Here is a 27276-nt window from a genome sequence, read left to right on the forward strand (position 1 = left end):
AATAATAATAATAATAATATAATAATTATACACAAACGTAACCATCAACAGGACACGGAGCACAAAAGGAAGTGGGGGTCGAGCGGGAGGAGCCCAGGGCGGGGAGGGGAGGGCGGTGGTGAGATTGTCAGCTCTTCGTCAGGGAGGCTGAGAGGAGGGGAGTGGGAAGCGTCACTTTAATGTCTGCGGAGAGAGGAGACGGAGAGTGGGTGTCAGGGCCCCAGCCCCGGGCTAGGTGCCCCCCATTCCCCTCTCCCCGCAGGACTGGGCCGGCTTGGAGGGGCCTGTGGCAGGGCAGGGGCGGCCCAGAGGCCTCCCAGGTGGGGGAGCTCAGGGGCTGGGGGGGGGGCCCGTCCCGGGGTGCAGCAGGCTGGCGGCGGGAGGGGTGGCGCTACAGTACCCAGGTGTCCAGCCGCATCCTCTTCACAGCGGGGCCCTCGGCCTCGGGCTCCTGGGCTGGGCGCAGCAGGCCCAGCGTGGGCCCGAAGTCTCCCCGTCCGTCGTCCCGGTCCCCGGTCTCGTAGGAGCCGCTGGCGGGGCTGCTGAGGCCATCGCCGGGCTCAGGGCGGGTGGCCGGGAACACGGCTGGAGGGGGCGGCGCGGGGCTGCGCTCCCGGCTGGGGGACACCGGCTCCGACTTGATGCTGATGTGGGGGTGGGTGGTGACTGTGAGGGCGGCCCCCACGTGGGGCAGCGGGCTGCCCGGGCTGGGCACCAGGACGGAAGCAAGGAGGTGCGGGACACAGAGGGGCACGGGTGTGGGGGGGGACGGGAGGGAGAGGGAGGAGGGGAGCCAGAGGGGAGACGGGGAAGAAGGAAAGGAGCCACATTAGTTCTTTCTGTCCTGTGTCACCCAAGACGTCCTAGTGCTCTGGGGTGGCTTGGGAGGGGCTCTGGGGCTACCTCTCAGTGCCCCATGTCCTGTCCATCCGCTGGTGACAGAGCACCTCGGGGGGGCACCCTCTCCCGACAGGAGCCTCCTCTTTCCAGCCCCAACCCTGCCTTCCTGAGCCCCCCACCCGCCCCGGAGTGCCCTGGGACTCACATCAGGCTGCTGAGAGACACGGGGACCAGATGGGGCTGCGGCTGGGGCTGCTGGGGCGGCTGGGGCGGCTGGGGCGGCTGGGGCGGCGGCTGCTGGGGCGGCTGCGGCTGGGGCGGCTGCGCAGGCTGCGTGGGCTGCGGCCAGGCGGTGACGCTGCCTAGTGACAGCCCCCCCGGCGAGCTGAAGGTCGGGAGGGAGGAGAGCTCGGCGCTGCTCAGCTGGTAATCTGTGTGGGGGGGAGAGGACAGAAGGACTCAGCAGGCCCCCCCAGCACAGGGACCCCGAAGGGACCGCACGCCTGTGGCGGCAGGGGCTGCTTCTCAGCAGGAAGAGGAGACGCGTTTTTAAAACAGCGTGAACGACTCCCTTCCCCTTCACCAGGGGCAGGTATCACTTTCAAGACGTCAACTGAAAGAGGAGAAGTTGGGAGGGTCTGACACACGCCCAACCATCATCGCTTCAACAGCCAGGTCTTCACGTGCCTGAGACGGGTGTCGTGGGGACCCCGGGCGCATGTCGCAGGGAAGCAAACTGCCATCACCACCCTCCCCCGGGGCCGTGTCCCTGCGTTGCGAGACTGTCACCTCGCAAGGGTCCAGGAGTTCAAGCTGCCGTGTCCGCACAGCCACCGGGTGGATGTGCGTGGGCTCCGGCTGGGCCCGCAGAGTGGAGGGGTGGCAAGGGTACCCTAACCCCTGTGCCCCCGGCCGGGTTCCCCGCGAGGCGGTGCTCCATACTCTTTACTGTCTCGGTCTCAAGGAAGAAGCTGACATCTGCACAGCTGATGCCGCGCCGGGCGCTCCCATGGCAGCCTGTCTGGGCTGCTTGGCAGAGGTGCCCGAGGAGCCCAGGGCAATGGCGCTGTGGGGGCGCACAGGCACACCCCACGTGCCCCCCCCACCGCGCTCTCACTCAAGGGCTCCCCAGCTGTGCCCCAGTCTTTGTGCAGGGACCACAGCACTGCTGCACAACAGAACAAGAATGGTGAGGGCGAGGCCCCCAGAGGCCTTGTAACCCGGGGCAAGCGATGCACTCGGACTTGTCTGCCCAAGACACACAGCACGAGGCCTGATGGGCGAGAGAAGGCACGCTGGTGCGCACCACGGCATCTGGCACACAGGACGGATCCCAAAGACTGGCCTGGGGCTGTTCCTAATTCACGAGCGAGGCAATCGCAGCGTCTGGTGTGGGGGACCCCGGGTGGAGATGAGACCCCGAGCTCCTGGCTAACCCATAAGTCTCACCCGGAGACGGTCCCTGCTTCTGGTCTCGTAACAACACTGTGGGCTGAGACGCTGGCCCTTAACAAAAGCAGAGCGAGGGCAGGAAGGAGCCCCTTGGACTCATGTGACAGACAGGGATGCCCATCCTCGAAGAGCTCCTGCCTCGCCTGCCATCCCACCACCACGGGATGCGAAGGGCCTGGCTCCCGTCCCGCACGTCGCCACCATACTGGGGCCCCATCTGTGCAGAGGTCCAGGGCCCCCTGGAAAGGAGGGACATGGTGCACAGGCCGCCTGGCAGCCCACTCGCTCCGGACCCAAAGTGACCCGCGGACCTCTGCGGCCAGCGCCAGCGAGGGGCCGGGCCTGCCCCTTCCCCAGGACACCAGCGGAGCCGGCCTGCCCTCAGCCAGAACTTGAGCAGGGGCCAGGGACTAGGAGCGCTGGACAGCTGAACGGCCGCGCGTTTCTGTTTGCACGTGGAGGGCCACCTGAAAACACCTGCTGTGGAAACGGAGGTGCGCTGAGCGGCTGCAGCTTGCGGACCCGGAGCCCCGGCTTCTGGGAGGGCACGTGGGGGCCCACACCTCCCGGCAGGGCCCCGAGGGCAGGCCCCGGGTCGGAACGTGCTTTCGCACCACACTGCCAAACAGTCTGAAGTCTGGCCTTGCCGGGCGCCTGTCCCAGTGTCGCAGAGGCCCGCTAACCTCCCCTCCTGCTTCGGGAGACTCCCGAGGACCGGACACGACGGCAGGAAACCACCACCGCGTTTCGGGGTTTCCAAACACAGGAGCTCTGAAACAGTGGTCTGTGCTGCTCTCTGCCGCCCACCCCGCCCGCCCTTGACTCTTCTAGAAGAGGAGACTGGCCCCTGGGGGCACAGCCATCTGCGGCAGCCTGCGGGCCCCATACAGGCATGGGCCGCGGGCACAGGGCTGAGGGCGCAGGGCTGAGGGGTGACCCCACGACACCTGGGTGGGGACATCTGCACGCGGACGCGGTTGGCGGGGTCCGGCCCCTCACCGTGGCGGGGCTGCTCCAGCTCCCTGTACTGCCCCAGGGGGCTTCCCTGCGTCTGCAGTGGGAGGGGGCAGGATCGTGCGAGGATCTGTACGGGTGTCTGGAGCAGGGGCTGGGGAGGCGGGAGTTTAAGGGCCTTTTGGTCTAGTCTGACTCAGCACAAAACAGCCCCAGCACAAGCCAGTCCCGGGACTGGGACCCTGTGGAGCGCCTGAGGTCTCGGTGGGGGAAACAAATCCTCAGACACAAGGTGCTGAGGTGTTTCCCACGAGCAAGTCTGGCGTGGAGCGCAGGCCAGGACGGCCCAGAGCATCACCAACTGCTCCCGGGAGCAGACTGTGGGGGACTCAGGACGGCCTGGGCACTGGGTGTCCTGTCCGAATTCTTCCACCCAGAGGCCCCCCCAATGTCTCCGAGCAGCTCTCCACCTGCACACCCCTGCCCAACCTTCATCAGCTCCCTCTCCTCCCTCCCTCTGCCCAGAGTGCCTCTTGGCAACCCTGGGCGTCCGGGCAAACCTCCCTGACAGGCTTCTCTCTCTGGCCTCCTCTGCCTGCGCCTGCGCCGTCTCCCTCACCTCCTCCTCCTCCTCCTCCTCCTCCTCCACGGAGCCTTGCTGTGCTGGGCTGGGCTGGGCTGCCCAGACCATGCCCCTCCCCTCCCCTCCCCAGCCCTGGGCCCCCTGCTCAGCCGACCTCTGGCTTGGCTCCTCCTCAGACAGGAGGCTCCCTAAGGGCAGGGACTCCTTTCTCCATTAGGTCCTATGTTAAAAATGGGGAATACCTACTTATTAACTTGAATTTCAGACAAAACAATGAGTAATTTTTTAACATTTTAGCAGAAGAACGTCTTTGACACGCACTTATCCTCAAAAATTGTGTTTTATTTGAAATTCAAATTTCAGTGGGCATCGGTTTCTACTTGCTGACTCTGGCAACCTTCGTCAGGTGGGGGCTCCCCTCTCCGCGGAGCATCCCCCAGCGACTCTCTCTGGTCCCAGTCCCGCCCCAAGGCCAGGCAGCTCGGTCGGGGAAGGGGGGCCTGGGGGGGCCCAAGCACTCACCTGTGTTGTAGGCAGTGGGCATGGAGGAGAAGGGGAGGCCCTGGCTGAGTAAACTGGGCGTTGCCACGGACACCACTGGCGTGGTGAGCGAGTGGGTGGACTGGGAGGCCCCGAGGCGCTGGGCATTGCTCTGCAGGAGGAAAGGGGTCCATTGGTGGATGGTCGGTGGATGGTCGTCACCAGGCAGGTAGCGGGAGGGTGGGCTGCCTTCCCCCCAGCCCTCCAGCCCAAGGCCAAGCTGGGGCTCCAGGCCCCCAACAGCCCTGGGCTCGGTCTGGAGGGGGCCGCGGACAGGCAGGACTGCTGGCGCGCTCCCAGAGAGGCCGAGACCCGGGGTGGGAGACGCGCCTGGCCGGGCAGAAAAGCAGACTGGGCCGCCCTCCCTGCCTGTCTCGCTGCACGCCCTGCCGGAGCGCCCGGCCTCTGCGCGGGGAACGTGGGGCCTGGCGTGGCACAGGCCCGCGTGTGCACACACGTGTGCGGGGCTGTCAGCCCCATCTGCCGCTGAGTCACTTGTTTATTCCAGCCCCACGCCGCGGCCGAAACTGCCGACGTGTTGGCCGCCAAAGCCCGCCGCCTTTTCCAGCCTCCGGGGAACCGGGGAGGGAGAGGCCCCGCCCTCGCGGCAGGCGGTGGCCAGTGTGGACGCGGGAAGGCGTGTGCGCAGCTGCCATTGCCTGAGCACACGTGAGGCGGGCTGCTTGCGGGACCAGCGGGGCCAGGCAGATGGGCCGTGGCGAGCCCCCTCCCCCGCACTGCCACCCCCCAGCCCCAGGTAAATCTGGCCCAGCCTGGGACCTCCGGTGCTCTGGGAGCGCGCCGTCATCGCCGGCCGGCTCCCCTGCTAAGGAGGCCCCCATCCTGGGTCCCAAGCATGCTCAGCAGGACGGAGCTGGAGGCAGGTCCAGCGCAGCCCCCCCAAGATGGGCATCCTGGGGCCCCAGCAGACCGGCCCACTGAGGCTTGGGGCTGACCCCTACCCCATGCACACGCGCGTGCACGTGCACACACGCAGAGAAGGGGAAGTGTGGGTGAACACAGCACATAAAGACAGGCACGTACACACAGGTATAGACACGTGCACATCTGACCCCCAACCCCTGCCCCATTCAGCCCTGGACCCCGCCCAGCATGGAGGAAACACCGCACAGCACACCGGCCGCTGGAGGGACGGGGCGCACGCTCCCCGGGGCCGCGCAGGGCCACAGGCTGACCCAGGGCTCTAAGCCACCACACACGTCTCTGGGCCTCACTTACCAGATCTAAGTGGTCCTCAGTCTGGGAGCAGAAATGAAAGCAAGGAGTGGTTCAGTGGGCAGCCCTCACCCTCGCCTCACCCCCGGCCCCACAGCCGCCCCGTCCACCTCCTCGCACAGGAGCAGGACAGCTGTGCAGCCCGGACAGGGCTCTTTGGTGTCCACACCGACTCCAGAAAATGCCACAGCCCGATGTCCACCAGTTAGGAAGCCGTCACAATCCAAGCCTCGTCTTTCCGTTGCACTGGCAAACCTCCCCCCTGCCCCTCCCTGGCACAGAACCTTTTCTCCCACCTCCTGTCCCTTCCTCCTGCCCTTGTGGGTGGCACGTCCACGTTCTGACCTCTCGGAGGGCCCTCTGGAGAACAAGAGCTCAGAAGAAGTCCAGCTTTCGTGGTCTCCCTCAGGCAGTCCCACAGACTGGCTGGCCTGCATCCCTCCTGCCGATCTCGGCTCTTCCCCACTCCCCAGCCCCTGCCCCTCGGTGCAGACCCCCACTCACCAGATGATGCATCAACCCCTTTCCTCCCTGGGAGGTGATGACCCTCAGGTCAGGCTTGCGACTGGGGGCTCCGAGCTGGGCGCCGTGGGCGGGCGGAGGTGGAGACTTGGCAGGGATGCCCTTGTTCAGAGTGCTGCCATTGGCCACGGGGAGGAGCCCGGGGGAAGCCCGAGCACTGACATAGCCGTTCCCTGAGAGGAGGAAAGGGCGTCAGAGGACAGACGCGGACCCAGCCCTCCACCCGTGCCAGGACTCCAAGCTCAGGCTCGCGGGGGCGGCTGAGCTCTCCGATCCCCCCCGAAAACCCCCGTCCTGGGAGAAGGGGAGAAGCCCCCTCACTCCGGAGTTACCGGATTGTTCCCTTGGCTCTAGGCGACATGTGCCAGAGCACGCGGGCAGGAACACCAGAGCTGGAAGCCGCGTGGCCTCACCTCCCCACCTCCCTTCTGGTGACACAGACAGGGCAGGGCGTCCAGCACCTTCCAACCCCGTGACCTGCCCCGCCCGACTGCTCACAGGGGCCCAGCTGCAGATGGGGAGGGCAGCCTGGGACTTGGGCCTCTGCAAGGACCCCCGAGGCTCCCGACCACTCAGACTGCAGCTTTGGCCAGAGACGGGGTACACGTGACAGGACGCCCACGACCCTGAGGGAGACGAGCCATCGGCCGGCGGTGGTGCTGTTGCTGGTCACGGGGGACCGATAACACAGCCACCACCACAACTGGCGACCACCAGTGTCATAAGGACCTCGTGCGTTTGCGCCACCATCTACACAGGCCCCCTCGTTCGTCCGAGCTCACTGAGCCCTCACGCCGAACCTCGCGAGGCAGACAGGAGGGGGGTGGTCCCAAGCCCAGGACGGTGAACTCGAGGCCTGGCGGGCAGAGGCACACGAACTCGTCCAGGGCAACATGGCAGGCTGGACGCCAGGCCAGGCCCCCACCCGCATTCCACGTGCTGGGCTTGGGCGCCGGGAAGGCCCGCCGTGGCCTGAAGACTGCAGGCCCTTGTCTGGCCCTCTTCACCCTCCTCGGAGATGAAAGGACGGCCACCGCGCCCTCCACGCCCTGACCCTGGCGCCCAGTCACCCCCGAGGATGCACTGGATGGTGCCTGGGGCTAAGCAGCAGGCTCTAAAGCCCAGAGAAGTGGGGACGACCACAGTTCCGAGTGTCACCTTGCTCTGTACCCCGGGAGCACGCTGTTCCCCTCCAAGTGTGGGGCTGCCTGCATCCCAATTTCCGGATCACTCCGGGAACGGCAGGAATGTCGGCATGACGTCAACGGTGACATCTGAAGTCATCGTCACCAGCCAGCCAGCAGCACAGGGCAGAGGAGAGGCCGTCGGCGGCCGGGGGTCCGAGCAGGAACGCGTCGGCAGCGCCGTACACAGGCATCCTCCAGATCCCACCCAGACGCCCCGTTCACCAGAGAAGCCTCACATCCCTCTCCCCCAGCTGGAGACGCGGGTCTCTTCTTCCAGTCTGTCCAGGATTCCCTGAGCCTCCGTCTCTGGTGACCGCCCATGCCAGTCAGGGCTGCAGACCACCCTCAGGCTCAACTCGGGCCCTGGGACCTTCCTCTCATCTCCTCTGGGTCCCTCCGGGTCCCTGGGGCCCGCGAGGCCACCGAGCAGACCACTCACCGACAGGGCTGGGGCAGGCTCCGTTAGCACTGTTGAGGTCGCCCCCCAGCATGGCCCCTGGGGACAAACAGAGCCACCGTGAGCTGGTGGGATGGCGCATTCCACAGCAGGACCCAGCACCGCAGAGCAGCAGGAGCCCCGGTCCCTTCCCTCAGCAGCCACCCAATCGAGCCACAGAAGGCCGTGCTGGGCGAAGGGAAACTCCCTGCTGGTAACAGGATCCCCGAGTGCCCGGCAGGCCTCCTCCCCACCTCACCTGCGCTGGCCGGCCGCTGGGGCAGGCCCGGGGACACGCTGTTCCTCTGCAGCGCTGGCTGCTGGGGGGACAGGAGCCGCGGGTCCGTGAGGGATGACGTCACCAGGGAAGGGGTGACCAGAGAGCCGCTGGGATTGCTGAACTGCAGGGAGCTCTGACTGGACACAGGCACCGTGACGGGCATGGCGAAGTTGGGGGCCGGCACAGCGGACTAGACAGAAGATGGAGAAGCGGGGTCAGGCGGGCCCGGGCTCCTCGTTCCCGGGCTGTGTGTGCGAGGGCCCGCGGCTCAAGCTCTCCCGCCTGGCCCTCTCGGAGGCGGTCTGCTGGAGGGAGCGCTTTGGGACAGAGCTCTGGCCCGGAGAATGAGACCTGCTCACGGCGGACGGGACCAGGGACCCCCAAAGGCCCCCAGTGGAGGCGGGTTAGTCCTCAGCCAGGCGGGACACACGGGGAGCAGGTTAGAGGGCCTGAGGACAGACCCACGCGCACCCACGCAGCTGGGGACGGCCTGCGCCGAGGCTCAGGACCCATGTCACCTGTGCTCCCTCAGTGGGGGGCTTGGGCCAGCGGTGTCCGCGTAGGCCTCCCGGACACCCGGCCCCTACTCTCCTGCTGGCTATGGCCCTCACGTCATCTACACACGCCCTGCGGCCGCTCCCGGCCCGCGCTCCGCCCGCACGGAGACTCAGCCAGGGCCATGGGCACCTACAGCGCGGCTGGGTGGCGCCTCGCTGGTGACCGCCAGCCCCGGCTTGGCTCGGCGCGGGACGGGTGTCAGGGGCGGCCGGGGGCCGGCGCGAAGCCACACCATGCACCGCGGGGAGACGGCCCCATGCGACTACTCACGGCCAGTCTATAACTCTGCATCATTTTATCAAACTCCTCGTCTATCTTTTTATACTTCTCCTCCGTCTGGGGGGTCAGGGCAAACACCTCGTCCGCCTCGGGGCTCTCACACTCCCTGTGCTTCTTGTGCAGCGCCTGGGGGCCGGAAGGGGCCGACAGACACGCGGTGAGTGGGGCTCACCCCGTAGCGCCGGAAGAGCCCGTCCAGCTCCTCGCTGGCGCGCCGGTACTTGTCCTCCAGCAGGGGGCTCTGCTCCAGCGAGTCCTCCCCGTCGGGCTCGGGGCTGTCACAGCCGTTGAAGCCCTTCTTCCTCAGGGTCTGCAACCGCAGCAGGCGTCAGCCGGCGTCCGCGGGGCGGGGTCCCCGGCGCCCTCCTCCCTTCTCCCCACCCCCTTCCTCCGGGTCCCCAGCATTTCCCGGCCACCCCCTTCCCCTCCTTGCGGCACCGTGGGAACACGCGCTGGGGTGGGGGCGGGGGGACAACAGGCGGGCGGCTCAGGCCCTAGGGCCCACCGCGGGGTGGGGGTGGGGCGGGGGCCCACAATGCACCTGGCACAGACCCCTGCTTCCCAGGTGACAGGTGGGGCGGGGCCCTGGGGGGATGGGCTGGGGGCTGATGCCAGGGGAGGGGGGCCGATGCCAGGGGAGGGGGGCCAGCCCCTGCCTGACCACCCCCAGTACCCCACGGGGTGGGGGGGGAAAGGCAGCCCTGCTCACAGGAAGAGGGGGAGAAACGCAGAGACAGAGACAGAGGAAGAGGCCCAAGGAAACGGGCGTACATGGAGCCCCTGCTGTGTGACACCCCACACGCTGTCCTTGCCGGGGGCGGGGGGGGGGCCCTCGCCACGTCGGGGACCACCTGTTAGGTGTGGAGCTTCCCTCTTCCTGCTCTAAATACCTTCACAGACGCTCGTTCTGTCTTTATTGGATAACGAATGTACGTTTTCCATTCTAGTAGAGAGTAATCTGTTTTCTCTATTACAGAACTAAGGTAACTTCCTCCACATCTTGGAGTTCAAGCAGGAGGCCAAGCCTGTGGCTTCCCGGGCACCCACCTCACTGGCAGAAGTTCTGTTCCCTGAAAGCACGCACACCCCGTGGGAGAAGCAGGAACTGGGCTGTCTCGTTTAAGTCCCACCACACCCTTCCAAGCTTGCCCTGGCCCTGTTTCTTGGAGGTGGGCACCACGGCCCAAGGACACATGGCCAGGAAAGGCCACCTCTGGATTCCAAGGCCTGTGTCCTCCGACAGCCTGCAATGCTGGCTTGTTTTGAAACAGAAAATTGAGCCCCGGGGACCCACAAAGGGACAGAGGCAGAGCGGGAGAGTCGGAAACAGAGGAAGAAAGACAAAGACAGAGTCAGATGCAGGAACAGACCAACGATGGACAAGGAGAGAAAAAGACAGAGAACCAGAGGGAAGACTGAGCAGAGGGACGTTCTGCCAGCCTCACAAGCATGAGCGGAGACGCAGCGGGCCGGGTGGGCAGCAGCCAGCCGGGGCGCACACCGGGCCGGGTGGGCAGCCCGCCCGCCGCCTCGGTCCGGGCGCGGGAGCATGTGCGCGCCCGCGGGCCCACCTCGATGATGTCGGCGTTGGTGCGGCTCTCGTGTGGCTCGTTGTACTCGGTGTACTTGAGCAGGACCTTGTCCATGTCGGTGCTGGCGTACTGGAACAGCTTGTTGGAGTGGTTGAAGATGATGAGCGCGATCTCGCAGTCACAGAGCACGCTCAGCTCGTACGCCTTCTTCATCAGCCCGAACTTACGCTTGGTGAATGTCACCTGCGGGCGGCGGGCAGGGCCGGTAGGGTAGGGCTCAGTAAAGCCTGCTCTGGAGCCGCTGGCCTGGGGGCGGGGGGGGGGGCAGGCCAGCACCTTCCGGCCAGCGTATGGCCACAGTGCAGCCTAGCGCTGCCTCACGGAAGGGAGAGAATCTGGACGGACAGAGCTCCACACCCCCGTGCCAGGGGTTGTGAGTGGGTCAGGGAAGGAAAATGGGAGGGCTTCCCAGATCCTCCCCTGGTGTAGGAAGAGGGGGAGAATTAATCTTGGGGAACAGAGTGTGCCTGGGCATGGCCTGAAGCTGGCGCATCGTCCCTGGGTAGGGTGGGCGGGGGGGGGTACTTGGCGGGGGGACACCCAGATCCCCTCTTACAGCAGCAGATAAGCCTTGGAGTTCTAAGATACAGGGTTCCGAGAGCTGCAGGGAGCTGGGGGTTCCTCTCCTCCCAATTCAGTCCTTCCCCTTCCATAATAGCCTCCAGAGGCCCCCTCCTCCAGCAAGCCCTCTTGGACTAGCAGGAGGAAGTGGAGGCAGAGGCCAGCTCCCTGCCCTCACCCACTCTACGTGGCTCCAATACCCCCTTCTCACCTGTCGGTTCCGCTCATCAGTGATTCGCTGGATCTGAATCTTTTTCCTCCCCATCTTCTCCCGGGATCCTCAGTGCTGGGGGGGAGGGGATCGGTGGGTGGCGGGTCTCGGCGCGCCTCACAGTGTGCTCATGAACAGCCTGGGACCAGAGCTCAGTTCATGGTCTGCAGGACAGTTTCTGCACAGCGTCCTGGGAGGGGAGGGGAGGGAAGAGTCACGAGAGGAGTCAGCCCCAGCTAGCACCAGCACGCAGGCCAGGCTCACCGCACCCCGGGAGAGGCTGGCGGCATCCACCCCATCCTCGAGATGGGGACATGGAGGTGCCCTGAGGCAGCAGCAGGTGCTTACACCCAGGGCCCAGGCCCCAAACCAGGCTCTTTCCACACCAACGCTGCTGCTCTTCGGTTCCAGATCACACGCAGTTGGCTTCCAAGGGTCTTCCAAGGCCCGGTGTGCACCCCGTCCTGGAAAACGCCCCCAGCTCTCTCCTCTGCCCAGAACCCACCTGGAGTAGAGACAGCTGGGTCTGCCAGCTGCCCCTCGGGCCTAGAGGGGCACTGCCGTTCGCGGTGCCTGGTGCAGAGAGCACCCACCAGGGCCACGCACTGCTAACCCTGGTGCCAGGACAGGAGCACTCAGCGGCCCGGGGTCAAGCACACAGAGCAGCCTGGAGCCTGGGGGCCCAGGGTGGGGCTGGGGCTGCAGAGCCCTCGAGGGCTGCTCCACGCCCGTATCCCCATATCCTCCATGGGCCTCTGCCTCAAAGTTCTGCTTCAAGAGCCGCTTCTGCTGCTTAAAATAAACAGACACACATACCACCCCGCCACAGCAGAGTCTGCAAGCTTTCTCCACGCGGGGGTCCACGGCGATCCACGACTATTTTGGGCCCCGGGGGCCATTCGCGTCTGCACAACACATAAACACAGACGGGCCACGGAGCTCAGGGACAACAGGCACAGGGGCAGCTGCGGCCCCGAGGGCACAGCCTGCAGACGCCTGCTCTGGGGGACCACGCCGTGTCTAGGACCCGAGTCCAGCCTGGGCTCCAGCCCTTCCCAGCCTCGCTCCCCGAAGCACGGATCAAGGATGGAGCCACTGGCGTGCACCGAGGCTGCCCGCCTCCAGGCGCATGCAGACGCCCCCCTGATGTCCCGCACCCATAAACCCCTCAGGTTCGGCAGCCAGCTGGGCGACTCTAGGACGGACCAGCGTGTGCGGAGGGAAGCCCAGGCTGACCCAGGAAGCGCCCGCACTCAGGTGTGGGCGGTGCCCAAACAGGCTGGGTGAGCCCTCAGGGACTGGATGGACCCGGGGTGGGATGGAGGCAGGGATGAGCCCACAGCCCCTTGGGCTCTGTGAATGGGGAGAATCAGAGGTGGAGCCTTCAGGGAGAAGGGCGGGGGGGGGGGGGAGAGCGAGCGGGAGGTCCACGCTTTCCAAAGCCACTCTGGGTCTGAGGAAGAGCCTTGGCCGTGGAGGTCCAGCCTGTCCCTCCGGGGACCCCCGACCACAGAGCTCCGGGCAGAGACCCTACAGCACAGTCCAGCAGGTGGGCTCTCACTGCCCCCAACCTGAGCAGAGAGGACAGGCACACCTGTCGTTTGGGACCCCCTCCCCAGCCCCCACTCCCAGGGGCTGCTGAGTCTTCCCTGAGCCTTTCCAGCCCCACCCAACCACGGCCCCCAAGGTCCCACAGCAGATGGCGGAGCTCAGCCTCAGCAGCTCGGCCAAGGAGGGCAGGGGAGAGGGAGGGGAGGCAGGGAATCTGTGCACTTGGGAGGAGCCAGGAACACCCCTTCCCATCAGTCCCGTCCTTAGCATGGGCCCTCAGGCTCTCCCTAGCCCAGCTGGAAAGAGAGTTTCCACTCTGTCCCGAGATCTCAGGAAACAACCCCGCTCCCGCGCGACCAGAAGGATCCACCATCCCTCTCTCCCTGACAGGGGTCCCAAACCTCTTCCTCTCTCCCTTGTTCTCTGGGTCCTCCCTGGGTCCTGGGTCCCCTACGGTCCCCGAGGGACAACACCCACCCAGCCCCTGCAGCCCTGAGTGGCCCAGCAGCCGCCCCACTCCTTGCCTGTGGCCCCATCTCTGCCAAAGACCACGTGAAAGGCCCCAGCCCAAGGGTTTCAGCCCCCATCAATCCGCTTCCCGGTTGAACCCCAAAGCTGTGCTTCTCAGAGCCGCGGGACTCTGGGCTCCCGGGGAGGGCGGAGAGGGGGCGCAGAAAACAAGGGGGCCATGACGATGACGGCTTTTTCATGGAAAGCCTGGCCTGGCCTCGTGTAAACGGTTTCACGGCCACCCTCCCGTGCTCAGAGCATCTACCTTCCCTCCGCCACCCTGTCTCCCAGCTCCCTCTCGCCGCCTTTCCTGCAGAAGCAAATTCTTGCTGGGATGTGGCCTCTTACCAGCTTCGGGCTAGTTCCCCTCTTCCTCCAAGCGGGGAGAGAGCCTCTCTGTGCTCCTGGGACCCCTGCAAAGTCACTCCTGCAGTCTGACCTCGTTCCCTTGGTTCTCAGGGTCCCTGCCCTTCGCTTCCATTCCATGCCCGGCTCCCCGGGAGCTCGAGCTAGAGCAGGAGCCACTCTACCCCCCCTACCCCCGTAAGGAGGAGCTCAGGGAGGCTCTGCTCAAATGAGGGACCGTCTCCCTCGCGACCCTGTGAGAAGGGCTTCTTGCGGTCAGTCCCGCTGCAGGACCCGCAGCCTCTCACTGTGCCCCTGAACTTGTACGTTTGGACACCACCGGCCCTCCGAGCGTGCCCGCCTCTCCGGGCCAGGCCTCAGCCCTCCCCATCCTTGGGCTGCCTGGTGCAGAGGGTGAGACTCTGAAGTCTGCGGAGCGGCCCGAGCACATGGAGATGGAGAGGATGGGGTTGCTCCGGCAACTGTCGCCTGGCAACCGGCTCCCTGGCTGGTCTCCTACACCACCCCCCCACCCCCGCTTCATGCTGGGGGAGCTGGGATGCAAGAGGGATCAGGGCTGAGGAGACAGGGAAGCCGCAGAGGACCCCCGCCCCAAGCGTCCTCTGGCCAGAGTGGAGTCAGGGACAAAAAGACCAGGCCCAGTCCGTCCCCTCTCTGCCAAGGGAGCCCCTAACTCCACGCTTCCTGGGCCCCCCACCCACGGCTGCTCCTGTCCCTGTGCCCGCAACGCCAGAGGACGAGGTGCCCCTGCCCCGGGCAGTTCTTCCTCCTATCTGACCAGGAGCCCCCCACGAGCCGGCTGAGTCCGTGGTAACCTCCTCCCCGTCCACCCACGCTGCCCGCTCCACAGGGCCCAGAGTCTGAGCGCCCCGGGGCCAGAACACGAACTCACCCGTGACTTTGGAAGGAGGGTGGCTGCGGCCTGGGTGGGCACCGAGGACCCTACACTGACCCCATCAGGGTGAAGGAGGCCCGTCCTGTCCCGCTTCCCTCCCACTCAATTAGGAAGATCCTACTGAACACCTGGGCCTCCCTAATTAGCCCCCCGCCTGATGACCTAACCCACCGCCAGGAGCCAGAGGCCCGAACATCTGTTCTTCCGACGGCACCTCTGCCCCCTGGCCTGGCCTGCCCCCTCCCGCCTCTGCTTCCCGGCCCTCTCCTCCTCCTCTAGGAGGCCCTCCCAGCCCTGACTTTTGGCTGTCTCTCCTCGGGCTGGAGGCATCTATGTCACCAAAAGCAGCCCCTGGAAGGCTCTGACAGTTTCTGCTTCTCCCACTCGAGGCAGTGCCGGCAGGACAGAGCTGGGCAGGCTGGGCCTCCTGGGGGCAGGGAGTGGGGACAGAGAGAGCACAGGGGGAGGGGGACGGCAGCTGGGCCAAGCCCAGGAGGCAGGCACAGACCCACCTTCTTTAGGGAAGGGTGGCCGCACAGCAGCCCCAGCAAACGGAGAACAGAGGACACGGGGCTGGGGAGGCTCATCTGACACCACCCTCGACAGCGACCCCAGAGGGCCACCTGTCCAAGCTGGGATCCAGGCCCCATACGAAGTGGGTTCTATTTACATGCAAATGAGGTGCAAACAATATGCAAAGTGTACCCTAAAGGGGGTCTCAGGCTGGAGGGGCCGCGGGAGAAAAAACAGGCCCGGCCTCCCCCAGTTTAACACCTCTTGGTACCTGAGCAATATTCAAACCATTCTCGGGTTTCAGAATGATGCTATCTCAGTTCCTGTGTGAGGGTGGCCTGGGGCCAGTGGGGAGAGCGCAGGGGGCGGCCGGGGCAGCCTCCCGGACCTGCAGCTGTGGCCCAGCTGCCCTTCCTGGGGGCGCCCTGACACGTCTTCCAGCTCCTCTCTCCTCTCTCCCCATGCCCCCCCACCCCCCCACCCCCGCCTGCTGCCCCGGGGCCCAGCGGCCCTCAGGAACCCAAGGGCATCTGATTCCAGAGTGGCCCCACCAGGGCAGACCAAACGCAGCAGGGGCCCAGAGAGGCTGAGCGAGCAGCCCCCGTCACAGAGCACTGGGCTCACGCCCACTCTCCCGCTCCTCAGGCCGGCTCTGGCTCTCCGGCTCTGGCTCTCCGTCCCTTCCTCTCGGGCTGATCGCGGCGGCAGGCCGGCCGGGACTGGAGGGAAGGCAGGAGGCGCTGGAGACAGCTGTCATCCCTCCTCCCGCCCCTTCCCCGTGGCTGGGCTGCAGGGCATGAAATAAGCAGCAGGCGCTGGGGGAGGGGGTGACAATCCAATCCACCTGTCACCCCCACAGTCAGGCGGCCTCAAGCAGCCTGCTCACTAACGAGGGAGGAGGCGTGGTGAGGCAGACACGGAGGAGGGTGGTAGAGGGGGACAGACACCCAGACGGGCGACAAAGAGAGGCCGAGAGGCCAAGAGGGAGGCCGAGGGCGGGGTGAGGCAGAGACAGACAAGGAGAGGCGGGGGTGGGGGCACGGCTCAGAGGAAGTTCAGCTGCGCCCCAAAGCTGGGCTGGGCGCGGGGGCACAACTGGACAGGATGCCAGGCCTGTCCTCTGAATCCCCGCAGTCCAGCCAAGAGACGGAGCGGGGGAGGGCAGGTCCCACCGAGGGCGAGGGCAGGTCCCACCGAGGGCGAGGGCGTCCGGGCTCTTGAGGGCAGGCAGGCCCCCACGGTGGGCAGAGGGGAGCCCAGGAGCCCCCTCAGTCCCGAGCCATCCCAGGGCTCCCAGCCCTCCTGGCCTCTCCCCTCAAAGCAGAGACACAGGGAGGTGCGCCCCGCAAGAGCGGGGTGGGCAGGTGAACCCCAACACTAACACACAGGGCCCGGGAAGAGGGTGCTGGGGTTCCCAGGCCTGGGGTACACAAGGGGGGGGCCTTCCTTCGCCATCTCTGAGGTCCTCGGAAGTGAGGGCAGTGCCCCTCGCCCCCACCCGGCCGGCCCAGTTCTCACGCCCCCAGCCTGCTCCCCCCCTCCCCTCTGCTGCTCCGCTCCACCGCTGCCCCCCAGCCCAGGGTGCCCGCTTCGTCCACCCCCCAGTTCCAGCGTCTGCTTTCAAAGGCACGGGCAATCCCCAGCCCCGTCCTCCTCCCCTCAAAGTGCTGTTTGGCAGGCTCCCTTCCCAAACCCCTGGTTCCCACCATCTTCCCCTCCCTCGGGAACTCCCCTCCCCCAGCCCAGCAGCCTCAGGGTTGGGCAGGGGCTATTTTTAGCCTGGGCACTGAGCTAATTTTAACTCACCGACAGGGACCTGGGGGCGGGCTGGCAGGCTGGGGGGAGGGGGAGGACCAGTCCAGGCATAGCTGGACCCAGAACAGGGTGGTCTCAGGTCCCAGGTGCCCTAGGAAGGCGAGTGGTGGCAGACACTGCAGCCTTGGCTGAAGGGACAGGAGTGGCCCGGCCAGACCGAGCAGCCGCCGTGGCCAGCGCGCCTCGCACCCGCCCCGCAGCTCCCGCGGGACACCTCTCCGGAGCCCCACCCCAGGCTTCCCGCGGGGCAAATCCCTGGGATGGGGTCATCCTGTTCTCTGCCCAGGAGACGCCTCTCCAGTGAGGGTCTGTCTCCCCGCCTTCCCGGCCCAGCCTGTCCTTCCTGTAGTCTAGCTGCCGTCCTTCCTGCAGTGGCCGGACAGTGTCCAGTGCCCGACAGCGGCAGTGGCCAGGTCCCCACCCAGGCTCCAGCACCGCCCACCGCAGCTCGGGCTGTCCCCGGGGGGCCTCGGGGCTGGCTGCTGGGAACCACCCTTCACCCTAAATCCTCCCAACTTTCTGGAGCCACCGGGCCTGCTCTCAGGAAGAATCTGGGGGTGGCAGGAGGTGGAATCCTAGCAGGAAAGGGGTGGCTGTCGTTGGGCAACAGGCAGCCCAGGGCAGCATGGGGTCTCTCAGCAGGGGTCCCGGAGGCCTGTGTTCTAGCCCTTGCTCTGGCCCTAAATGACTGTGTGGCCTTGAGTAAGTCACTGCCCCCCCCCCCGCCACATCTTACCCCGCTGGTCAGTACAATGGGTGTGTGGGGGGAGAGGGTACCCGAGTGCCCTTCCAGCCAAGCCATTCGGCTACTGTGCTCCTCAGAAAGGCCCCAAAGGAAGGGAGGTCGGGGTGGGATCCTCCACGGGGAGGTGACAGAAGACATGGTCTGGTTGGGCCCACTGTCCTCCAGCCCAGGGGGAAGGGTAGCGTGGGGGCCACAAGACAGGAGGGACGGGGCTGACAAAGGCACAAGGTGCTTTCTGAACCCTCGTAACATGAGGCAAAGGGCTGGCAGAGGCTCGTGGTCAGCAAGGGCGGTACCAGGGGGAGAGGGGGCACACCCGGGCCCTGGCCGCAGAGACGCAGCCACCCCAACTCCAACCACACCTGGAAAGCCTATCAGACCCAGGGCTTGGGTAGTCACTGCCGCCGAGGTCACGGTCATGGTCATTAGTGGGGCTGGTTCTGGAACCCAAGCCTGAGCCTTGCTTCACGCTCTACCCAGCAGCCGGTCGCACTGACTCACTACCGCTCATTTGCATGGGGATTTGCATAGTGTCTCTGACCTTATTCCATCAGGGCTCAGCTTCCCATTCCAGGAACTGGGCCGCCCCCACCCAGGACACCTGGGCCCTCGGGATGGAGCTGGGCACCGTGGCCGAAGGCATCCCCGAACCCAGAAAGCGCAGCTGTGGTACGGAGCTCTCAGTCCCACAGGCCCTGGGCTCTTGTCCCTCCCCTGAACGGGGCGGGGGCGTGACCCTGAGACAGAGGGACCGCAGCAGACTCACTGAGCTTCATGGGGGCTCCACAGCGGCCCAGGGGGTTCCCAGGACAGGGAACCCCGTAGTGCCCAGGCTGGGGCAGGAGGAGGACGGGCCGTGGTGCAGGCCAGACAGACGCTAGGCTCAGGGAGGGCTTCCGAGGGTGGCCGCTTTGGCCTCAGAGTCGTCTCTGCGACTCAAATTCGCTTTGTTAGAAGTCACCCAACCAAGCAGGGGCAGCTGGAAGTGTGTCGGGGAGCACGGAGGCCCCAGCACGACCCTCCAGCCAACGGGGACTGGAGGGCAACCCGTCCCTGGCCTGCCTCAAGGAGGGCTCGTCCGCCGTCCAGCTACGGCCTCGACCCTCGTGGCCCTGCCCTTGCCCGGTGGTCCACTCTCCCCGGAAGGCCTTCCTGCTGTCCAGCCTCCATCCCTCCCACCGCGGCCGGCCCTTCCACGCAGGTCACGGAGACGAGAGTGGTGGCCGGGGCCCCGGGCCATCTGAAGCGGTTGGGACGGTTAGTGTGTCGCCTTCCACCTCCCCACCCAACTTCCCTCTGGGGTCTCGGGAGACAGAAGTGAAAGTGGCAGCTGGGGCCTTGGGGGCGGGTCAGCCAGAGAGCCGTTGGGCGAGCATGAGCGCAATGCCACCAGGGCCCAGTCCCGGCTGCCGCAGCGAGCGGGTAGACTGATGTGGACCGATGGTTAGAGCAAGGGAGGGACTTCCCGTGGAAACGAGGGCACAGGGTGACTGTGGAGTGCAGGGTCCCGAGTGAAAGGGAGACAGTGGAGGACAGGACAGTGGGCAGTCCCAGAAGGACGCTCTTTAAGGGGGTGCCAGGACCCTCCCTTCCCGGGCACAGGGCTGGGCAGGGCCGCTCTGGCCAAGACAGGTGGTGGGGTCCAGGCCCCGACTGCTGGACCAGCAGGCAGAGAAGACAGGACGAGAGGGCCGAGGCCCGGGGCCCTCACAGGGGGCAGCACCTGTCCTGACAAAAGGGAAGCTGGAGGGTCAGGCTGCGAGTGAGTGTCCCCCTACAGTCACAGACGGGCCCAAAAGAGGCCAATCCAATCAGAGAAAGCAAATCCTCCTAGAGACAGCACGACCTCAGGGAGCCACGGAGGACTTAAAGGGGCCGCTCAGGGCGGTGACTGGGTCTCCTCCTGCGGAAGGACAGTCCTCTAAGCCCTGGCGGGGGCGGGCGGGAGGATGGCTGTGTGGGCCTGCCGGGGAGGCCAGCCAGGCGGCTCTTACGGGATTAGCTCCCTGCTCGCAGGAAAGGAGCCAGGTGAGGCTAAGATGCCCAGCTGGAGGGAGGGGGCCCAGGCGGCTGGGGGGTACCGCCTCACAGCGACACAAACACTTGCCCCCGATGCCAGTCACAGCCCCCCTTCCGAGAACGGACGGTGTGCGGACCCCTGGGCGACCCCTGCCTGTCAACCGGCTTCTCTGCCTGCGACCCGGCACCCCCATCCCAATCCGGGCCGCCCGCTGTTTACTCCCCATCCTTCTGCCACACTTTATGCCCAGCCCCCTCCCCCGGCCACGCCCCAGGGAGCAGGTGAGGGGGCCAAGGGGTTCCTACTCTCCCCTGCGGGCCATCCCCTCACCCCCCAGCCCCTGGCTGACAGGTGGGAGAAACAAGAGGGAGCAGCTGGGCCGGGACACCTGTCCCCACCCGGTCAGTCTGGGCCCCACGGGTCTGCCCTGCGGGGTGCACAGGGGAGTCACCAGAGAAGCAAGCAGCTGTGGGGGCTGGAGGAAAGGGGCTCAAAGGTCAAGACCCCCTTTCAGGCTCCGCCCTTCCTCCAGGGCCACCCCCGGCCACTGCCCCTCGCAGGACACAGAACACACGCACGTTTTAAGGAGAGACGCTCGAAATCTGAGGTCATCTGTGCCATCCCCTGCCTCCATGTTGCTTGATCCAACCAGAGCCTGGAGCACGGAGACTCCAGAACCGAGACAGACCCCTCCCCTCCGCCCCCAGCCCCACCCACTGTCTCCTCCGGAGGTTTGAGGATGAGCTCTCCTTACTCTCCCAACCCTCAGCCCCAAGCGTCTGCTGGCGGGGGCAGGGCGGGAAGTCGGGAGGAGTAAGGAAGCGGCCGCCAGGGATCCGGGAAGACTCCGGGGCAGGTGGAGGTGGAGGGGAGGCTCTGCGGCAGGGAGACAGCTGGCTGGGGAGGCAGGGGTGGGCTTGGTGTCCCCAATCCATCCCCGCGGGAGACGGAGCCCCAGGCCTGGAGGCCCCCGCAGGGCCCCCCGTAGGCTCCCACACCCCCGGTCCCTGCCAGGACACCTCCCTTCTGGGGGGCTGCTCAAGCCAGCAAGTCCTGGGTCGGGCTGGCGTCGGGGTCTAGAAGAAAGGAGGCACCCACTTTCCAAGCACGGGCTCTTGAGGGCCCCACATGTGCCCCATGGACCCTCCCTCCTTTCCCAGGGGAAGCGGCTCTTTCGGTCACCAGTGATGAGGGGCAGGGGTGGGCTCCCTGCATGACGGGGGCTTCCCTCCCCCCGGAGTCCCAGCAATCCCTTCCAGGACAGAGGCCCAAACTTCGGGCCTGGGCGGGCTCCTGCCAGCCAGGCCTCTCGCCTTCAGACCAGCCTGAGTTCCTGCGGGCCTGTCTTCCCACGCCGGCCGCTCAAGGCACCTCGCTCGAGCGGGCACCGGTAGGCATCCTTCAGTCCCTTTTCTGGGGGCTTCTGCCATGGCGCGCCGTCACGCAAAGATACCTTCTCGGGAAACCAAAGCGACATCTCCCTCAGCTTCCCACCAAATCTATGCCTCCACCCTGGGGCCAGGGGCTCCCAGGAGCGTCCAGGGGCTCGCCCTTCCCTTAATGTGCCGTCCTGTGCTCCTCCCAGGTCTCCCCAGGCCTCCTGCTCCCCTCTCCCTCCTGCAGGCCAGGACCCTTCCCTTAACCTCAGACAAAGCCCCTAACTCCTTACTGGAGAAGAGGGACCTTCCCACTCCAGCTGGCTCATGGGACACGGCGGCAAGGGCATGGAGCAGACGACCCCCTCAGCAAACCACTTCCAACTCTGCCTCGGTCCCCCAGTTATAAAGAACAGTTATGCCAGGAAACCAATGAGTCTCCGGGTGTCTGCATGCCCGGCACAGAGTGTGGCACACGGGGACAGCATGACCAGCGCTCCCTTCCTCCAGTCCCCAGGGATCTCAGGAGTTTCCGTGTTAGGTCTCCAAAGGACGAGCGAATGGGATACGGCTGCCGGGGAAGGTCCCTTGATCAGAGGACAAAAACATCTCCTTTTCTATATGCTTCCCTGGTCTGCCTAGCTCCCTGGGGAGTGGCCAGAGCACCCAGCCAGAGGCACCAAGCCAAGGTCAGTGACCAGGCCTAGAGCCCAGAGCCTCCTGGGATGGTGAGTTTAAATGAGTAAATATGGTCCCGCCTGGGTGTGGCCAGCAGCAAGCTGAGCTTCGGACAAGCCCCTCCCCTCGAAGCCTTCCGCAGAGGGAGAGAGCTCCCACAGCAGGCACAGCGGCCTCCCCACCCCTGCGGACTCTCCGGGTCCGCGCAGAGTCAGGGAGCACATCCGACAGGTCTACACGGCGGCCAGGACCAGCCAAAAACACGGCAAGGCTCCCCGAAAGGGGAGGTGGCGGCCACAGGCTCAGGAAAAGGAAAAATCAGCTGCCTTGGGGACCCCCCCAGGCCCGGGATCTACCCCGCAGTGCCCGAGGGCGCAGATGCAACCTTGACACATGGGGGTGGCCTTGCTCATCAGAGTGAGTGGGGAGGGAGACAGAGACTGGGGTAAACCTCCAGGTCTCCCAGGTGCTCTGATGGCCTCCGGGCTGGTGCAACTCACATCCACCTGGAAAGCTGCCTTAGCCCAGGGCAAATGGCCCGCGTGGGGGTGCGGGGGCCAGAGGCGGTGTGAGCCAGGGCCGCGGGGAGGGGCCCCGGGGGTACTGCAGGGGCAGTGATGGGAGTCAGCTGGGCTCCTCAACTGGCAAGCCAGGCCCCAGGGCTGCCCATCTGCGGTCTAACCTCAGTCCCTCCTGCTCTAGTGAGCCCTCCTTCTGCCAAGTCCTTGCAGGCCTCTGCCTCCTCACCCCTGGTCCCCCACCCATCCGCGGCCTCCAATCCCTTAATCATCTTCCCATTCACTGGCCCTCATCCCCGCGGGGTGGCAGCTGCTCAGTGGGCGTCTACACACCCTTGGGTATGAGCTCGCACACCTTCACGCACACCCATGAGTATGAGCTCCCGCACCTTCACATACACCCGTGTGTATGAGCTTGCACACCTTCACGCACGCCCGTGAGTATGAGCTCCCGCACCTTCACATACACCCGTGTGTATGAGCTCGCACACCTTCACGCACGCCCGTGAGTATGAGCTCCCGCACCTTCACATACACCCGTGTGTATGAGCTCGCACACCTTCACACCCCTAAATGCTGGGAACCTGCCAGGTGCATCTGGGCACGGCGGCCTGCACAAGGACCCCCCCCCCCAACCACCACCCCTTGGCGGGCTCCTGGCAAGGGGGCAGGAGAGAAAATAAATGCCCAGCCCCAGGCCACTGTCCGAGGCCTTCCAGAAAGCAGAGCCCCCAAGAGCGCCTGGGGAAGAAAGCACCTTTAGAGCGCCCTCTTTCCCAGACCGAGGGAGAGCCACCGCTGTCCCCTCAGCAAGCACCCTGGTAAGTTGTTCCCGAAGTTGGAGCGCCAGGCCGCTTGCTGCAGTGGTGGGCGGGCAGCCCGGCACCAACCAGAAGCCGGCAAGGTGTCCAGCTTCCCACACAGAGCTCCGAGCACCTCGCACCTCCCCCTCCCACCATGAGTAAGTCACCAAACTGGGACAGAAGGACAGACGGTTGGCCGGACTCCGGCCCCATGACTGGCTCATAAAAGCCACCAGCAATGACAGTGATGCCGAGGCGATGCGGGCTCCCCCCGCCACCCCCTTCTGCCCTGTAACAAGCGGGATAATTGCCTCAAACTGGGGGGCCTCAGGGAGCCCAGAGAGTCCCAGCCTGGTCCCTCGGGGTGGGCAGAGCCCCCCACCGCAGAGCACCATGACCCAGAATCCGATCCCTGACGACAGACCCGAGGCCCACGTCCGACTCCCATACCCACTGTGGACACCAAACGGACCCAGGCCAGCCTCTCTCACCTGCCCCCCACCCAGCCCTCTTCTCCAGGAAGGCCACCACCTTCAGGTGACAAGGGCAGAGAAGCAGGCTCTGAACAGTACAACCAGAGCCCTGCTGGAGCCCGCCCCCCCCTCCACCCCGGACTCCTCTCCCACACAGGCAGAGAAGTAGGTGGCAAAGGCGGCAGAGTGTCCGACTCAGGGCCCCCCCACACCGGGCCAGGGCAAGCACCGAGATCTTGGACCCGGTGCCAGCCAGGGAGGGCAGCGGCCCAGGTGGCCGGGGGAGAAGGTTAGCAAGACTAGCAGAAGGCCAGGCCCCTCTGGGGGCCCAAGGGCGAGGGACGCCCACAGCAGAGACTGAGCAGGAGGAGGGTGGGAGGGGCTAGGTCACAATCTGTGAGGGTCTAACCTAAGGCCTCCTCTTCCCTGGGCCACAGTGGAGCCGGGGGCCTCCCCCAGCCTCCCTGCTACTGGTACTCCAGACCACCCCCCCGGCCCCGGCAGGTACTTTACCCACCACCTTCCTTCCTCACTGCACCTCCCAGGAAAGACCAAGGAAGATTTAAAAAAAAAAAAAAAAGAAAGAAAGAAAGAAAGAAAAAAACCACCCTGCTGGAGAAAGATTATATAACAGCAGCCAGAAAGACTATCCTATCTCTGGGTCTGTGAGAAGAGCCTAGAGCCAAGCCGGGCAGAGCTGGGAAGCCCAGGGCCCTCCAGCCCAGGAGCAGCAGGCCCAGAGCAGGGGGACAATGGGTGCGTCGGAGCCACCATGCCCAGTGCTCCACCACTGGTTCCAGGCACTGGGTACAGGAGACAGAAGCCCCAGCCCAGCCTCTCCCGCCCATCCCCCAGCACACGGGGCAGGATGCTCTCTCGGCCTGGGTCCTGCTGCTCCCCTTGGACCTGGGGCTCCAAGAGCAAGGACTGTGGCTTCCCTCCCCTTGTTACTCCCTACTGTGGAGCCACACCTGGAAGACTGGCGCTTAGCCTAAAGCCCTGACACAGACCTGCTGTGTGATTTCAGGTACACGGCTCAACATCTCTGGTCCCTAGAGGAACACGAGTGAAAACCCTTCCTTTTCCCAGAGAAACCAGAGACCCCTCACTTACGCATGTCCACGCACACACCTATGCACACACCCAGGTACACAAGCACATACAGGTATGGGGGGGCGGGGAGATACGACAAAGAGAATAGGACCACTGAGACCCAACAGTCCAAATGCCCATCCTAGGGCACACTAGGAAAGAGCCCTACGTAGGCCCTAGTGTTCCCCAATCACCCGACATAAACGGGTCTTCAGCCACCCTCGCTGGGATCCCACCCCACCCCCACCTTCTGCCCAACACACTGGGAAACCACAGGAAGGAAATTCATTCCCAGGCAGGCCGTGGGAGCTGGGACAGCCAGGCTAAGTCCTGGGGCGGGTGTGACCCAGCGGCCACAGGCGGGCTGGACATCTGTGAACACTGACATGTGCCTTTTCAATGCTCTCCTTGGCTCCCAAGACTTCCCTGTTGGGGGTTTGAAGACGAGTGGGAGGTGGACAGCTCCCTAACTTCAAAACACCCAATCTAGGGCTGGCCTGGGCTCCCCTCCTATCTCGAGGCCAGAGCAGCCCAAGGTCACCGCCCCAGACGGCAAACTTCCCATAGTCCAGGCCGGCCCCTGAACAGCCCAGGAGACCCGCGGAGGGGCTGGGGGAGGGGTGGGTGAGGACCACCCCCAAACCAAAGAAACCAGGCCAATAAGGAGACCTCAAAAAGGGGACTGGGCACAGGGAAGGGGGGCAGAGGATCCACCCACTGTAGCCTCCCCCAAACCACCAACAATGCCCTGTTTAAGAGAAGGTACAGAGAGCCTCCCACTTAGAAGGACAAACCTGGGATAACCTAGTCAGTGGTTCCGAGGGTGCCCACACCCAGGAGCCCTCCCAACGTGGGGACAGACCTACAGAGGCTGTCCAGAGGTCGGCTTGAACCACTAAGGAGAAGGGGCCCTTTCTCCCATCCCCCTGAGACCCAAATCTGACGGCAGGGGGCTGCCACAGGGCAAGACACAAGACCCATCCTGGTCTCCTTGAGAGCCCCCCAACACTCCCTTGACCCCCGCTCCCAGACCAGTTCAGCCTGCCGTTGGTGGAAATGGAGACTGGAGAACTCTTGCCCAGATGTTGAACAGCTGCAAACTTCTGGCCAGGGTTTCTCCAACTGGGGCCGCTGACAAACCAGCTCGGGGGTCTCAGAGTGGGGGTGGGAGGTCCCAAGAAAGGGTTGAGCGCGCCCACCTCCGTGGTGACTCGGCGTCCCAAGTCCACAGGCACCCGGCAATCCCGGGCGGGACACACACACACATTCACACACCCCGACCCACCACCCCGGTGTCATCTGAACAACGTCCCCCCTCCCTCCCCCGCTTCCCAAACAGCTGCGGCTCCCCCCGCCCCCACCCTCCCGCCGCCCTCCCAGGCCCCCTTCTGCACCATTTCGGGCCAAGGAGGAGTGAACAGGCGGCGCGAGCAGGGAGAGGGAGGGAGGGCCGGCTGTTAAAATGTCAGTCGCTCCCGGCTGTCACCGGAGACCCCCTCTGAGGATGGCGCCCCTGCCCAGACCACTCGCTGGCCGTCGTAACCCCCGACACCCTCAGACGGGCGCGCCCCCAAGCGCAGGTCCCCACCCCGACCCCGGCACGAGGGGAGTCAGAGCCCCCTGCACTTGTCCCCCGGCCGAGTCCCCTACACAAACAAGCAGCCCCCCACGTAGTCTCCCACCGCCGCCGCACGGAAACAGCCCGCTCCGCGAGTTCCTCCCACCCGGGGGCCACCCCAGCCCACCCCTCAGGGGGACGGTCCAGACCACCTCCACCCCAACCCCGGGACGGGGTGGGGGAGGGGGGCCTCTTAAAGCGGCAGGCGCATTATTTTTCCCTACTCACCGGCCCCGCTGGGGGAAAGGGGTGTCACGCCTGGGAGGGGTGGCCCTCGCCCCCGGTCCGGGGGATCTTCAACGCCGGGCAGCCGCAGCTCCGGGCGGGGGGGAATAACAAATGAGGCCGGCGTCCGCGCGGGCCCTGGGCGGCGCCGGGGGGCCTGGGCCCCCGCCGTGGGCGCGGGGGCGGGCAGGCGCGCGGCGGGAAGGGGGGACCGGGGCCGAGCGCCCGAGCCGCCTCGGCGTTGTTGATATTTTGCTTCCTTCCTCCTTTCGGGCTCCAAAGGTAACTCCTCCAGCCCCCGGGAGTCGAGGCCGACGTAGGCACAGCTCAGCCTAGCTTGAGGGGGTGGGGCCCGGGGGCTGATGGACAGGCAGGGGGGCCAATGGGAGGAGCCCGCGCCGGCGGGGCGGGGCCTGAGGGGGCGGGCCTGGCCGCGGCCCCGCCTCGCGCCTCCCGCGGCCGGCCGGGCGGGCCGGGCGCCCCACCCACCGCCCTCCAGGCTAGGCTGCGGCGCCGGGAGCGGCGGATCCCTCCGCGGGCCGGGAGGGGAGGGGAGGGGAAGGGAGGGGAAGGGAGGGGGCCGGGCCGGCGGCGCGGGGAGGCGAGGCCAGCGGCCGGCGGAGGGACGGCCCGCGCGAGGTGCCCCTCGGCGCTGCTGCCCCCGTGCGCTCACCGCGGTCCTCCCCGGGGGCTGGGCGGCCGCCGCGCACTGGCGCTCGCGAGCGCGCCCCCTCGACCCCCGAGCCCCGGGAGAGTTGGCGGTGGCAGTCTAAGTAGGCAGATTCAGGGTAGACGCTACATGGCGACCAGGCTCCGTCTCCCCCACTTAGGGCGCGCCGAAGCCCGC

The 27276-nt window shown here is 65.9% G+C and overlaps 1 protein-coding gene across 2 annotated transcripts; it reads right to left on the reverse strand.

Moving 5' to 3' along the window:
* MEF2D (myocyte enhancer factor 2D) lies at nt 1–26736 on the reverse strand. Of its 2 annotated transcripts, XM_080823762.1 has the most exons (12): nt 26433–26736; nt 11232–11421; nt 10439–10642; nt 9040–9177; nt 8010–8220; nt 7754–7810; nt 6110–6300; nt 5609–5629; nt 4352–4481; nt 1046–1271; nt 401–707; nt 1–183 (listed from the first exon to the last, which is right to left on the reverse strand). In XM_080823762.1, the coding sequence occupies exons 2-12, from the start codon at nt 11283–11285 to the stop codon at nt 172–174; spliced, it is 1551 nt and encodes a 516-aa protein (XP_080679888.1). In that variant the 5' UTR covers nt 11286–11421; nt 26433–26736; the 3' UTR covers nt 1–171. The 2 variants fall into 2 exon arrangements, with proteins under 2 accessions (XP_080679888.1, XP_080679889.1); XM_080823763.1 differs by lacking the exon at nt 5609–5629.
* Nucleotides 26737–27276: the final 540 nt, after the last annotated feature.

This window comes from Martes martes (genome assembly GCF_963455335.1).
Source record: "Martes martes genome assembly, chromosome: 15".
NCBI classification, from domain to species: domain Eukaryota; kingdom Metazoa; phylum Chordata; class Mammalia; order Carnivora; family Mustelidae; genus Martes; species Martes martes.